Source organism: Anabrus simplex, chromosome 10, assembly GCF_040414725.1.
Source record: "Anabrus simplex isolate iqAnaSimp1 chromosome 10, ASM4041472v1, whole genome shotgun sequence".
Taxonomy (NCBI): domain Eukaryota; kingdom Metazoa; phylum Arthropoda; class Insecta; order Orthoptera; family Tettigoniidae; genus Anabrus; species Anabrus simplex.
The window spans coordinates 72,400,856-72,416,133 of record NC_090274.1 but is presented as its reverse complement, the minus strand read 5'-3'; the positions used below and the strand labels follow the sequence as shown (position 1 = coordinate 72,416,133).

Here is a 15,278-nt window from a genome sequence, read left to right as displayed (position 1 = left end):
AGTTTGGGGGAAGGCGCCTAAAATTTAATTTTTAAATACCTATGTTATTAGTGCTATCGAAAAGTACTACACAACAAAAGTTATTAAGAGCACAATTTCCGATCATTTATGTCCTATACAGTTTTACCGTACTGACTGTGATAATAGAATTCATAAATATAGACTTTTTCCTACTTAGTCCATATCAACGCTGATCATTGCTAACATGGAAAAATACAGTATTGTTGAATCGTGTTAACTGGCGATGTTTTTGTCATGATTATCTTAAGCTGTAAAACCGCGTGGTCATCGGTCCATATCGACAAGGAAAATTGTGAAGATGGTTAAAAAATGAGAAAAAAGTATTAAGGAACAATCGCTTGAAGAATAAGGCAAGAGGGAGTCATGAAAGAAGAAAGGACTCCCTTTATATTAGATGCCCTAATATCACAGAGTCGGAAGGAAGCTAAATGTGAAGGCCTATAATATTTCAAGCTCATAAAACTGATCAACATTAACATTACGTTGACCATTGTTTGTTGTGATGTGATTTGTCTCTTCTGCTGCCACTCATCTCCGATACATGGGATTACTGCTGTGTCCCGAGTAAAACAGCATACCTGAATATTGGCGGAGAGTAGCTGGGGAGTTACATAACTTAGCACGGCTACGGGTAGGCCTGCTACAGCTAATAATAATAATAATAATAATAATAATAATAATAATAATAATAATAATAATAATAATAATAATAATAATGCCTGCACGTCAATTTCGATGTTCCACTGCATGGCAAATCTGTTAGATGTTCCTATGGCTCGATTTTCATTAGTTTTGCCAGATGAACACCAAATTTGTCACCGGAGATCTTTTATACGTTGACATTGTATGGCATGGAGTGTCGAATGGATGTTTTTCCGCCTTTCAAAAACCCGACTGACTCTGTGAGGTTTGAACCCGTCTCGAGACTGACACTGCACCACTTATCCACTGAAGATGCTGCTGCGATGTTTGACGAAAGATTTGAGTTTACAATTGGCTATTACGTCGCACCGACACAGATAGATCTTATGGCGACGATGGGATAGGGAAGGCCTAGGAATAGGAAGGAAGTGGCCGTGGCCTATATAACGTACAGCCCCACGCCCCTAATCGCTCGGGCAATTCACTTGGTAGTTTTAAGAGTGCATTTTATTTCACTTTACTTAATTTTGTGCTCTTGTAATTATTGTTCATATCTGATGTAGGTTTGCCTGGAGGCAGACCCCAATCCGTTCGGCTTGGATCCTGGACAAGCCATGGCCCTTTACGATTCCCGTCATCGGCCGACAGCGTACGCCATCGCCCGTCCTGGTGAGAAGCACCACATGATGACCACACATTCTTCGTACTGGCTGAGTCGCGGCAAGGAGAAGGACGGTGACGCAGACAAGGCTCGTGGCGACACAGTTGTCAAGAAGGAAGAAGTCAAGACTGAAGGACAAGAGGTGAGTCCAGTGTCCTCTATGTTTTCTCATCCCATTCCTGCTAGATCAAGGGTTTCCAGTTAGTAAGTGCTCGAGGGCCACATTGGAAACCTTAGGCATAATCGCGGGTCGCACTTTAATAATAGGCTAATTTTAGTAAAATTCCGCAAATAGAACAGAGATGCCAGTATGGAATAACGTGCATAGTTAATTTGAAATGAAGGTTTAATAATTTTAATTGCTTAAAACACTATTTCACAGTTGTATAAAAGAATGATATTAAAAATGAACATTGAATTTGGAAGGAGAGCACGAAACAATGTCATTTCATTTGAATTAATATTTGACAGATGCCAAAAAAAGGGGGAAAAATACCTAAAGACAAACTGAAATTAATAATGTAGTCAAAACAGAACTTAAAGGAGGACAAGTTAGTGGGAGTAGTGTGAAGGGAACCATGATATACAGTTGTAAGAGACTAATATCCCAGCAATGTACTTCCAGGAGGACTTCCTAAAAAATTTCTTCGAGTGTGCAGCACTGTGTGCCAATGAGAGAAGAACGAAGAACTGAAACCGCTTTTTACATCAATAGCAGTTAAAAGTAATTCTTGGTATTCATTGCATACTATGTTGCATTTTAAATGTCCACAATCACACCAGGCAAATGCTGGGGCTGTACCTTAATTGAGGCCACGGCCGCTTCCTTCCCACTCCTAGCCCTTTCCTGTCCCATCGTCGCCGTAAGACCTATCTGTGTCGGTGCGACATAACACAACTAGCAAAAAAAAATGTTCACAATGAGGTTGGCATGGAGTTCAAGATTTGGTATGGATCCCATAGCCATTTTTATAATAGTTTGTGAGGGCTCATTTTATGCCGAAGTTTATATTTTATATTTTTAAATTAAAAAATAATCTATTCAGACAAAGTAAATACTAAAAAAAAGGAAATACTGTAATATTAAAGAATGAATTAGTTTTAACTTCGGTGTATAAAGGGTATAAAAATTAAGACTTTTTTGAACGAGCTATGAAGTATTTCTTTTGTAAATTTTCCTCACATTTCTTAAAATATTTGTCTGTTAATGCCCTTCCGAGGCCACCATTTGGGAATCCCTGTTTTGCACGATGTCTTTCTGAGGCTCGTTTCTGTAAACAAGTGATCCAAGTCCATTCGGACTGGATCTTCCGAACCAAGTGAAATAAGATTGTCACCAAGTTCTTAACGGTAGATTGGGATAGAAGAAGCGAAATGCAGAAAACTCTGTGTATTAATTTCAACGAGTGACGGATGAAATCTGTATTTATGCTCGCGTATATATCGCATATTTGTCCGATGAAAATGTCAGCTTAAATATCAGGGTAAATGCGGGAAGTTAGCGGTTAGGCTGTGGGGGGGGGGCGAGGGGATCAGTCATCAAACCCCCCCACATTTTGTGGACAAAATATAAATTGTTATTTCACTTCAGCCGTCTAAAACTCGAAATTATAAAACAAGCTATTTATACAAGTCCTGTTGTCTTTCACCTGATTTTTTTCTTTAATTTCTGTAATTATTAAAAATATTCTTAGCGGAAATTCACACAAAATGTCGTTCGTCGCGACTAACCGATTCGTACAGCGCCACAGTATTGGAGACTGGTGTTATAGCATGTGCTGTGAGGAAGGGCATGTATGTATGTTCAGTCCGTCAGCGATGCCGCTGGTGGGATCCTCAACAGCTCTGCCATCAGCTGTCATAGATGGCCTAGGCATCACTGAAGAGGTGTACTAGGGAAATGAGGAGTGAGGTAGTTTCCCGTTGCTTTCCTTACCAAGCCAGAGTTGCTATTACATATCAGTCTGCCAAGCCCACTGAAATGCATACACCAACCGACCCTATGAGCAACATTTATACACCATTCATAGCAGGGACTGGCTGCATAAGGATTGGCATTACTAGCATCGCTCATACCTCAGTCACTTTCATATGTCAAAGCCAAGGATAAGACAGAGACAGATCTATGAAAGTAACAAAATTGCTCTAGCCTATACCAGAAGACATAGTGCACTGTAAACACTAGGTCCTGCCAGCAAAGGCAATGAGGAAGGGTAGAAGGGGTATATTGTTGCTAAGATCAGGGTCACTCAGGATTGATTCACCCGCTTGCCGCGCGCATTTGTCAGTCTGGCCGTCTCTTTAGTGCGTGTTAGTTTGTTAGTGTCTGGTCAGATACTAAATGAATGTAATTGTATAATCACGCTGCCCTTCTATTTAATACATAAGTAATTGTTCCTTTGGTGAAAGGTTTATTATATAGCATTGAATCAAAATCTTAAAAAAAAATATTTTTAAATATTATTACCGCAATTAAATTGGTAAACTGTCAACCTTTACCTCTCTGTCGAAATTCGCTCAAAGAGCATAAAATGCCATTTTCTAGGCAATTTTTTAAATGTTGATGTCTAACCCCGTCTCCCGGCTACAATGTCAAAAACATATCAGATGTAAGGCTTTTCAGGCGTTTGCTCTATTAACCAGTGTTTTGTCTTAGGTCTGACTCTAGACTCATCAGAGTGGGATGTGTCAGACCCTACCCACTGACGCTGGGGTGTATGCAGGTGAACTTATCAGAAGCCCTTATAAGAGGCACAGTCTGATAACTGCATACAGGAGATAAATCTCCACAATGGAATTATTGCCTGACTAGCAATTCCAAATGGAAAATTCTAAATTCCCATGGAGGGAATTAGATATTTTTCACCAATAGAGCATGTCAAAAATGTCAAAGCAGTCGCTTAAGTGTGGCCAGTATCCAGTATTCGGGAGATAGTAGGTTTGAACCCCACTGTCGGCAGCCCTGAAAATGGTTTTCCATGGTTTCCCATTTTCACACCAGGCAAATGCTGGGGCTGTACCTTAATTAAGGCCATGGCCGCTTCCTTCCCACTCCTAGCCCTTTCCTGTCCCATCGTCGTCATAAGATCTATCTGTGTCGGTACGACGTAAAACAACTAGAAAAAAATGTCAAAAACAAACTCTATAAATTTTTGTGTCCCCGCACTTCTAATTCTCAATCGCTGCCACTGGATTACAGCAAATTTTATTAGAATTGAAGTATTTTTAAGTACCGGTAATAAGGCTGCACAATTTTGCATTATAGATAGCATTTTTAAATATTCCGTAACATGTTATTGAACACTAATAGTTTTAGCCAATAGTGTACATTAAACTCCCGTCACATGATTTTCTGGACGCGCGGTACGATTACTACCGTATTTCTCTGCAAATTGAATCATTCGAATTTTGAAACTTGCCATAAAACTTGAACACTTCTTTGTACGCAAAGTCATGCTAGAAAGCAAATTATGGTAGAGATACATTACTATCTGATGGGGCAAAACTTGAGCTGCGCACAGAATAAGTTTCATATGTGGTTGAGTCCATGTGATGCAGTGAGTTGCTACGGAAGTGTTCACAACGGCTCCTCGTAATTGTTATGATCTCAAACTAGCAGCGGTAGTTACCTTGTCCACAACCTTCCTTCTAGTGGTGATTATTGTTTTAAGAGGAAGTACAACTGGACAACCATCCTCTGTATAACAGTAGTCAGACAGAAAAGTGGAAGAGGTTCAGATCCCTCAAATGCTCTTAATACCATCAGGATCAGAAAAGAACAAGAGTTGACAAGGAGAGGTCGGATAGGGTAGATGAAAGTATGGACACTGGCACAAGTTAGTCGAGATAATGCCGGATTCAGCTAGGGGTCCTGTGGTTGCAGCTTGCGCTTCCAAGTTGAGACCCTGCTTCTTACGACAGATGGTGGATACCATGGTTGTATTCTTCTGTCTCCACCTACAGGGGGACAGATGCAAATCAAGCATTTTATTTTTGTCAATCCGAAACATGTGGAAAGTAATCAAGGGATGGATCCACTCCAAAACAACACAAAACTCCCTGAGAACATATGTCGTATGGTTCATCGTTTACAAGCTTCTCTTTTAGTTATTAAATTAAAATGAAATGAAAAATAAAATAAATAAACATTATTACTTCATTTTAATTTTATGTAGTTCTACCACATTTGTTCCTGATTCATCTGATTACCTTGCTGTTTACTTTGCATGCACATATGAAGGAAGAAGAGAAATCTTAAGTGGAGCTAACAAGGAAACCCTTCCAACTGTAAGTCTCCGATCTGATTGAGATTTGTGAGACGACTTCAGTAGGAATGCTTTATTCAGTCATATCAAAATTAGATGCTCAATTGTATATTTAGCACCTGTTTTGGGGTCTCAAAATTTGGTCATTTAAGTACCGTGTTAACATGAGTGAGCGGCGGGAAGCAGGTAGGAGTGGGGAAGTATTGTGTGTGTGTGAGAGAGAGCTTGACACATCACCTGGCCGGCTTCCGCGGCTCTACCTGCTTTCCGCTACTCGCTCCTCCTACTGAAGTCGTCGTACTAAATCTAAATCATATCAGAGACTTTCAGATTGAAGGGTTTCCTTGTAAGACGGTGTCGTCAGCTCACACTCAGAAGGCTAGTGCACAGTGAGCCATCTCGTGACGAATAAGAGTACCACTTCTTCAATTCAAACCTCATTATTAGAGAAGTCTTGCTCATGAACGGATGGGATTTTATTCTGAAAATGCGGAGCAAAGTTTTCTGCTAAACGTAAAGAATTTCACCTTGTTTTCTTGACATGGCAAGCTTATTATCAGGTATACAATTATGGGCCGTGAAGGCATCAATCTAAATGTCGGTGAACTTGACCAACAATATGACATTTCTATATCTACCATCTCTGACCCTCTATACAGAATATGGAGACAGTGAAATAATGGAGAACTTCAGTAAGTACGATAGAAACTCCACCCACACTAGCCTGTCATCGTTTTTTTCCTATCCTTCTCCTTTAGAGAATTTTCATTGCACTTTCCACTCAGCAAGTATTTAGCCAGCAGTGACGTAAACGGTTGAGATGACACATGTTCTTTCAGTTCCAGAACTCAACGTCAAGTGAGAACCCTCCACGAAGGATAAAGATATTTGACGGTGGTTTTGAGTCCAACGAGGATTATATCTACATCCGAGGACGAGGTGAGTAGGTACAGAGGAGTGTTTATAGATGGCGTTGTGAACTATGGGTACTCATTGCCACGTCCTCGTGTTTCAGGTCGCGGTCGTTACGTCTGCGAGGAGTGTGGTATCCGTTGTAAGAAGCCGTCTATGCTCAAGAAACACATTCGTACACATACGGATGTCCGCCCCTTCACCTGCAAACACTGCAACTTCAGGTATGTTCGCGTTGTTCAACTGCCTCTTGCGAGAACTTGGAGAGGCTCTGTCGCTGGTGTGTTCTATGTGATTTGTAATGTTTTCAGCTTCAAGACCAAGGGTAATCTGACGAAGCACATGAAGTCGAAGGCTCACTACAAGAAATGCGTGGAGCTGGGGATTGTGCCAGTACCGACAGTCGTTGACGACAGCTACATTGACGAGGAGTGTCTAGCCAAACAGGTAAGACCGTACTATCCAGCCAACACATACAATGTATGTTGAAAACTGGAGGGAAAGAGAACTATGCATATCATGTAAGATCAGTGCTCGAAACAAAACTAAGAGACACAGACTCACAGAACCACAGCATTAGCGCTCTGTTATTCTGCTGCAGAGTACGCTTGCCCCACGTGGTATAAACCATCCCGTGCTGGAACCGTAGACCCAGCTCTGAATGAGGCTTGCCGATTGATCACAGGGTGCCTAAAGCCATCTCCTGTGGAAAAGGTTTAACATCTTGCTGGAAATGCATCTCCAATGTTCGTCGTGAAGTAGAAGCCGAATGGTAATTCACCTGCATACACCCCCAGCGTCAGTGGGTAGGGTCTGACACATCCCACTCTGAAGAGTCTGGTGTCAGACCTAAGACGAAACGCTGGTTGATAGAGCAAACGCCTGAAAAGCCATACATCTAATATTTGATCTGAAGTAGAAGCCGATCGCAAAAGACTTAAGGCAGGGAACATCCCAAGCTCACTCTCTGTATGGCTATCAGCTTGCTTAGTCCAGGCTAAAATCTAAGAAGAGTTTATACTAAAAATCAAAATCCTTGGAAAAATCTCCAGATAAAGCTAGGTTTTCCTTCTGGAAATCTGAGCATCACGACTGAATGGAGCCAAGCAAAGAACAACAAAGACTGGGACGTGTGGGGATCACTCAGCTGTCTACAAACTGAAGTCGGCAGGTCTAAGTTGTCACTTAGGCAATGGGATTTCGCCTAGGAGAACAGGTGTGACTGTGGCCAAGAACAGAGAGCGAACAATATATGTCACTCATGTTCCAAGCTTGCCACTAAGAACGTCAGTGAAACGGCTCGCTTTTGGACAAAGAACGTCTCATTGCCAGTTTGGACAAAAGGACATTTTCTCATTATTTTGTGGGTGTACAAATATGTAGATAATAAAAGCTCATATGATTTTTTTTTTGTAGTAGTGATAGACTCCTGACAAGTAAATAAAATAAAATAAAAGAGAAGAGGTGGTGAACCTCAAAGAGAAAGAAAGAAAGAAAGAAAGAAAGAAAGAAAGAAAGAAAGAAAGAAAGAAAGAATTTGAAAAAAAATCTGTGGTTGAGAGGACCAGACAGAATATTGAAGCTCTTACCCACACAAATTATAGTGGGTCTAGTATCATGGCAAATGGTGGAAATATGTAAAAATCCAAGTAGGGACACTGGTTGCCAGCCGTTAAAGATTTGGGTTGGTAGTTCTCTTTCTTGTCCTTCTCTCTTTCTCTACTTTGTTTCCGTCTTCCAAATTCACACTCCCTTTGGGCCACCTTTTGAACGGACTAAAGTGGAAGTAACGCGATTGCCTTGTCTCACTCGCTTTGGTTGCCAAGTGAACTGCTGCTCGTTTGAAAGTTGTACTCCAACACTATAATACGGCACAGCTGACCGGTTGTAACTTGAGCACATCTGAAATAATTAATGGATTAATGCATTCGTATTAGTGGAGTCCCATACTGCCACTGCTACTTTAAACGTAAAACATATACTGAGTAAGTATGAGAGCTCCACATTGGTGACACTATTGCTGTAACTCGTGCTAACAGGAGGCGTGAAACATGCCTACCATGTGACAACACCATAGCCGCAGCCCCTCTTACCCACGTCTTCCCGTGGCCCGTACCCTTTCTTCCACTTTAGTCTGCTCAAGAGGTGGCCTGGAGAAAAGATGGTTCACTCAGTGTGTTGTATATTCATTATTTGTTTTTACCTTCTTTCTTTCCTTTTTTTTTCTTCTTTTTTTTCTTTTTTACTCTTGTCTCATTAATAGGGATCCTAAACTTCAAATCAGCTCCAAAAACCATGAACACAACAGGAGGGAAGGTAGAACAAGTCAAGACCTTCAAATATCTTGGTGAGATGATCCAGAACAGGAGGCAATCAAGGCAAGAATCAGAAAGATGGAATTAGCATACCAGTTGATGAAAGATGTGTAAAGCAAGAAATTAGTCTGAGAAAAAAACTAAGGTATTATAACACCGGATCAAACCAGAAGGACTATACGCTGCTGAGACCTTGGATTTAACAAGCAGAGGATTGCTGGAACAACTGGAGAAGAATGAAAGGAAGATCGTAAGGAAGATTCTGGGACCTATATATGTTGGTGAACAGCGAGTTATACAAAGAGACTGAGGGAATTATAGAGTCGATGAAGAAGAGACGAATAAAATTTTGTGGACATCTCCTACATATGAATCAAGAAAGGCTGACTCGAAAATTCGTTACACATTTCGAAGGGTAAAAGATTTTTCGCAGGTGGTTTATGGAGATACATGCTGATATGGAAAGAAGGGGCATTAGTCGTGAAGACATCCAAAACAGGAACCACTTTCGACGATTAGTTTCAGACTTCAGAGGCTTATGAGAAGAAGGAGAAAAAATCTTCAAAAGTGATTTTTTTAGAAGAAAGAAGGAAGCAGACAAGCCAATGAATGAATCTGTATTGGCAGAAGATCAAAGCCAGGGGAGGGAAAAGATGATCCAGGATACCGTAGCTGTTACTCCATGGTCCATAGTGGCCAAAATCGAACAGAAGAAGAAGAATAGGGATCCTAGAAAGTGCGGATAACATGCTTCAGAATCAGTAGAAAAACTTAAAGTGTGGTTAAAAAAGGTAAAGAAAAACAAGACAAAAAGGTGTAAAGCAGTAAATAAAGTTGTTAATAACTTAAATTTTTAATGCATCATAAGCTTGTATAGTAATATGAATACTGTGTAGGTGTGTCCAGAATTTTAGAAAACTCTCTTTGCTGCCGTAACATTAATTCTGTTCAGAAACGAGCCCTTTTAGCTCAGAGAAATATAATATACAAAATGACTAATTCATTTGCATTAAACACTACACGCAATAAGGGAGCTGTTCCAATCATAACATTTATGTCAGAAGCTTGTTGAAAAGATTCAGAATGTTTTAACATAATTCTGGACATCTTTTAATATATTCTTACATTCCACTTGTAAAAATAAATAAAGGAATATTTACAATTCAAATCATATAAAGTATAAACATCCAGTATAGACAACTGGCACTAAAACATTTAAATAACACACGCACAAACATAGCAAAATCACCAGATAGGGCAGAAATCAATTTCAGTATCTCAACAGGTCGGTAGATGCAGAGTGGGTTTTGGCCCTTAAGAGGCCACGGCTTGCCCGTGATCCAACAGCTCTGTACTCTGACCGGCCAACCGAGCAGAGGAAAGGTGGCCACGGCTCTACCGTGGCTCTACGCCTCTGCATTCGGGAGATGGGACAGGGGCACAGAGCCGGACTTCACGCCTGGCCCCTCCCGTCGGCTGTCCTGAGAATGGTTTTCCGTGGTTTTCCATTCTCCTGCACTAAGGCGAATGCTGGGACAGTTCGTAGTATAGGCCACGGCCGCCCACCCCCTCACCTTCTCCGCACATCTCCTTCACCGTAACAAATCTCCCGGCCTGAGAGACGGCGTCACCGTCTAAGAGGCCCGCCTCCCCCTTCAGGGTAGGAATGAAAACGTTTAGTAGTAGTAGTAGTAGTAGTAGTATTATCTCAAATGGCAAGATACCACTAAATAGATTGATATCAAAGTGTATCAATTGTGTCTACCCGATCAATTGGTAGACAATGTCCTGCAATCTGTTGTGTTTTTCATTGCAAAATTTCTCAAAAATGACAACAGAAAAATGGTACAATACATAAAAATTTGCAAAAGAAATCATTAAAATTTGCAATTTGTTGCAATTGTAACACTCATATTGCACTTACCGTACAATGTATAAGATTTCATGAAAAAGCCACTCGCGAAAATAGGGACTCCACACTCATTAACATTTTTAAAATATTATTTTAATTTTTCTTCCCCCCCTCCACTTAAGTTTATTGTCTTTCTGTCTGCCTTCTCCCCCTCACTCTTTGAATCTTTTCATTTCCAGTAGCACCAATGTGCCCTCAGATCCAGGAAAGACAGACGGGGTGGGTTGTGTTAGATATGTTTGTCTAATATGATGAAAGCGTTTGTCTTGATTTCATGCCTACAGCAAGCATTACGAGCTTCTCATCCCAGCGAAGCTGACTCGGAATCTGAGGAGAATGAGGAGGAAGAAGAAGATGAGGACGAAGATGATGAAGATGAAGAAGAGGAAATGTTACACATTGCAGAAGGTAGATCTGGTTGTTGTTGTTGTTATTATTATTATTATTATTATTATATTATTATTATTATTATTATTATTATTATTATTATTATTATTATTATTATTATTATTATTATTATTATTATTATTATTATTATTATTATTATTATTATTATGTTTTTTCTGCTGTGTTTTATTAGGAAGAATAAGCATTTTGCAGTGCTTAGAAATGTAATAAAAACGTTTTAGTAACATGTTGTATTAATGCCTGTTGTACACCAGCAGATTTTTCTTTCAGTTCAATATTTCACAAGAAAAGTTGTCAAATCTTATCAAAGATTGTTCAACATTGCTGAAGGCTTGACAAGATTTGATAGCATTTTGTTTTAACATGGAGGAAAGGAAAGCAGCAGTTATGGTTCTTGATTTAGCAGAGGGATATATATTCTTTAAAAAAAAAAGAGAAGAGAAATGCACAATAAACCATAATTTACTTGGGAAATTGTTTTTTGCAACACCAAAACAGTATTTAGTATGCTGGCCCCGTGGTGTGTGAGGGCTGGTTCGAGGTCCACTCAGCCTACGTAATTACAATTGAGGAGCTGTCTGACGGTGAGATGGCGGCCTAGTCTAGAAAGCCAAGAATAACGGCCGAGAGGATTTTTCCTGCTGACCACATGACACCTCGTAATCTGCAGGCCTTCGGGCTGAGCAGCAGTCGCTTGGTAGGACAAGGCCCTTGAGGGTTGTAGTGCCATGGGAAGGGGGTTATGTATAAAATGTTAGGAGCTTTTTTATCATACATTTCAAGACTCGGTGAACTTTCAGCAAGGGGACTTTCACTTCGTATAAGACATTACTCATTTAAAAAGATAATGGTGCTAGATTTTCAGAAAAAGATAACTTTTAAGCTGGTTTTATAAACTATTGTGCCCGGCTCATGCTTTTTAATCATGTCAATTTCCACCAATTATCTATAAGATTAGTGTACATACTTATTATGCATTGTTTTTGTAACCTTAAGTTTTTATTGTCTGTTTTCAAGTTTATGGCTGAAGATGATGCAGACACGCATCAAAACCAGTCTCATTATTTATAAAATCTTATAATTCATCTTACAACATTGTGTTGTATTGGATAGGTGGACCCCACTATTTTGTTCCCATTATATTCTCGGTTCAGTACGGATCTAATATGACGTTCTTAAACTTGAAAGAACCTTCCCAGCCAAAGTTCTCAGCTGATGTATTTCGTACAATGGTTTTTGCAGGTGCAAACAAGACATCCACTCATGTACAGCGGGAGTTTGGAAATAGCATGGCTTGGAGGGTCATTTAAATCACCTATATAATGGCTGCTGGTAGATGTGTTTACTAGACAGAATAGAGGGTTGCATTCTATAGGTACTTCTCCAAATTCAAGGTCTCCCTCATTTCCCCCTTCAACGGGAATACGGTAAATTCATAACCCGACTCATCATTGAGCAGCACCTCCAGTATTTCTTCTATTTCCGAACTTCCCTTGTAGGCAGTATTTTACAACACACTTGTCAACACTCACAGTATGCACTTAAGAAGCACGAGCTGTCCCGAATGCTCCACCTCGACCTTTGTTCAAATAACAAATAGCAGACACAGGGTCTGCACATGAGCAGAGTGAAACATTATAATAATCTGCCATCTGTAGGTTAAGAGCATAATGATGAAATATGCGATTGGAGCTCACTTTAAATTTTGTTAGTCCCCACAAAAGCTTATTTGATGTATGTCCGATACGGGAGTGAAGTGTTAACTTTCGTCATTCAGTACTTCCCTTGCCTTTTCGTTTCTTACTCTGTCTCTTTTTGCAACTCCTGTTCTATTCCTCAAGAATTTTATTTCATAACTTCCATTCTACTATGAACATTATTTTTTATTTAAAGACCGTTTGTCAATAAAATGAGAACCACTACACATTTCTTTCTTATTCCACTCTGCATACCTTCAGCTAATTTTCCACATTAATTCATGCTTATTGAAACATTGAAGCATAGGGCAGGTTTTTGTAGACCCTCCTCGTAGAAGTCTTCCGTCTACAAGGAAAACAATTTCTGAATCATCATTTTCACGTGGTCGTCAGTGTCAAAACGCTTGCTGCCAAGGAATAGCCCCATAATATTTCTTCCTTTCGTTATCCAAGTCTTTGATGCATAGTTTAGAATTGGAACTTATAGGTATTGTCCAATTAGCTTGCTTTTCTGTTGGTGTAAAATCTTGTGTGGAATTGATATCCTTGTTCAGTAAACTCATCACAACTGACTTAACACCCACTTTAGACCAAAGTGAATCAAAGTCGTATGTCACTAACAGGACTCTTTGTTTTAGATGGAGACAACAAAGGCAAGCTGGAGCGAGAGGCAGCCTGTGGTTTGTTAAGCCTGTCGGAATCAACCCGTGTGAACGCCTCCTCCACTGAACATCAGTATGCTGCAGCTGGTTTGATTCCTCTGTCGACGGGCTCTGGTCGTCCCAACACTTACCCGTACATCTTGTCTTTGCCCTTCCCGGGACCGAGAGGATCTAACGTTTCGTCCAACGCTCCGCAGACGCCCACCCTCGCGGCCGTCAGTGCCCAGACAGAACGCGAGAAAGTGTCTCGCAACACCGGTCTGGCCTTGGAACTCCGAGGTGGAGAAGAGGACGGTCAGGCTTCCAGCACCATACGGAGGCGAGGAAATGCGGCCGCCCTAGTACTCATCCCTCCCCAGCAAGGAGATGCTAACCGTTACTACTTTCCCTCGTGCCGCACACCTACCATTGCAACCAGTGTACCGGTACCATCTCTCGGTAGGGCTTCACCGGGATGGTCAGATTCCGATTCGGAATACTCTGACGATGACCATTCCTTCAACTCTGAAGACGAAAAAAGTGATAAGGATAGAGATATAATGAGGAAGACGTCTGTAGGTAGTTACGATAAAGTGGACACTCCTGACGGCGACTCGTCTTCTAGCCAACAGCCCATGGATTTGAGCAATAAAAATATAGCTACAACCATTGCACGCAAACTATCGTCAACTGCCATACCGTTCTTCCCGTCTTCAGTGCCACTTAGTGGAGCAAGAACTCCTACAACACCCATATCAGAAATTCTCACCCCTGTGTCCGAACCTGCAACCCTGTTGGCATCTTTGTGCAGTTCTGTAGAACGAATCCCTGCAACTAATTCATTGCTGGCTCAGAAGTGTCTGACACCCGACCCTGCAGAAACGACGATGCTCCAGGCATACCTGACGGAACGAGCTCTCCAGGACGTTCGCATGAAACAGCATCAATACCACCACCATCATAACCACCACACGTACACCACCACATCCTCAACAACGTCAGCGACACCTTCTGTAGAGCCGAGAACAGTTCTGGTAGTTTCATCATCTGTCAAAGAAGTTCCTTCCAAGGAGATGAAAATTCCTCAGCCTGTGTCGGAACCTACACCTCCAGCTGTAGAACACTCGAACCTTTCCGAGCCATCGGAACTAGGGAAGAGCGGTAAACAGGCTCCCTCGGCACCGGAACATTCTCCAGACAAGATGAAGATCGTGGAGAACTTGCCCATCAAGATTCAAACATCAGCTGAGGGAATGCCCCCGAAGATGTCTCTGTCGTCTGGTAGCAGGAACGTCGTAGTTGGCAGTCTTGCTTTCAGCGGAGCTCCATCGTCTCCTCCATCAAGTGGCTCCTCCTCAAACATGCCCAAAGCAGAGTTTATGCCACCTTCTAGTGGACCATCACCAAGCTATGTCAGGTAAGATTTTTGACCGTTTCTCATTTGTACTCTCTCTCTCATAGAACTTAGTATAAAAATGATTATACATTATATAAAATGTTGATCTGTAGGGTTTTGCTACTCTTAACGTCCATAGACCGTTGTGTGACCATTGTATTTGTTTCGCATGCAGCATGACAGAAGACGGACGGAGTATCTGCGTGATCTGTAACAAGATCTTTTCCAAGCCGAGCCAGCTGCGACTTCACGTCAACATCCACTACTTCGAGCGGCCGTTTCGCTGTGAGTCGTGTGCTGTTTCGTTCAGGACCAAAGGTCATCTACAGAAGCATGAACGGTCTGTCAGTCACCAAAATAAAGTGAGTAAATTGTCTTTTAAACATAGCCATGTTTTCTTTAGGACTT

The 15,278-nt window shown here is 41.1% G+C and overlaps 1 protein-coding gene across 1 annotated transcript in view; it reads left to right on the top strand.

Moving 5' to 3' along the window:
* Window positions 1–15,278, top strand: part of shn (schnurri) — a 367,418-nt gene that overhangs the window by 339,749 nt on the left and 12,391 nt on the right. The window contains exons 4-10 of the mRNA XM_068229436.1: window positions 1,227–1,466; window positions 6,435–6,528; window positions 6,605–6,725; window positions 6,813–6,948; window positions 11,013–11,148; window positions 13,478–14,891; window positions 15,046–15,232. Of these exons, the coding sequence (XP_068085537.1) occupies window positions 1,227–1,466; window positions 6,435–6,528; window positions 6,605–6,725; window positions 6,813–6,948; window positions 11,013–11,148; window positions 13,478–14,891; window positions 15,046–15,232 (2,328 nt within the window). The remainder of the gene's footprint in view (window positions 1–1,226; window positions 1,467–6,434; window positions 6,529–6,604; window positions 6,726–6,812; window positions 6,949–11,012; window positions 11,149–13,477; window positions 14,892–15,045; window positions 15,233–15,278) is intronic.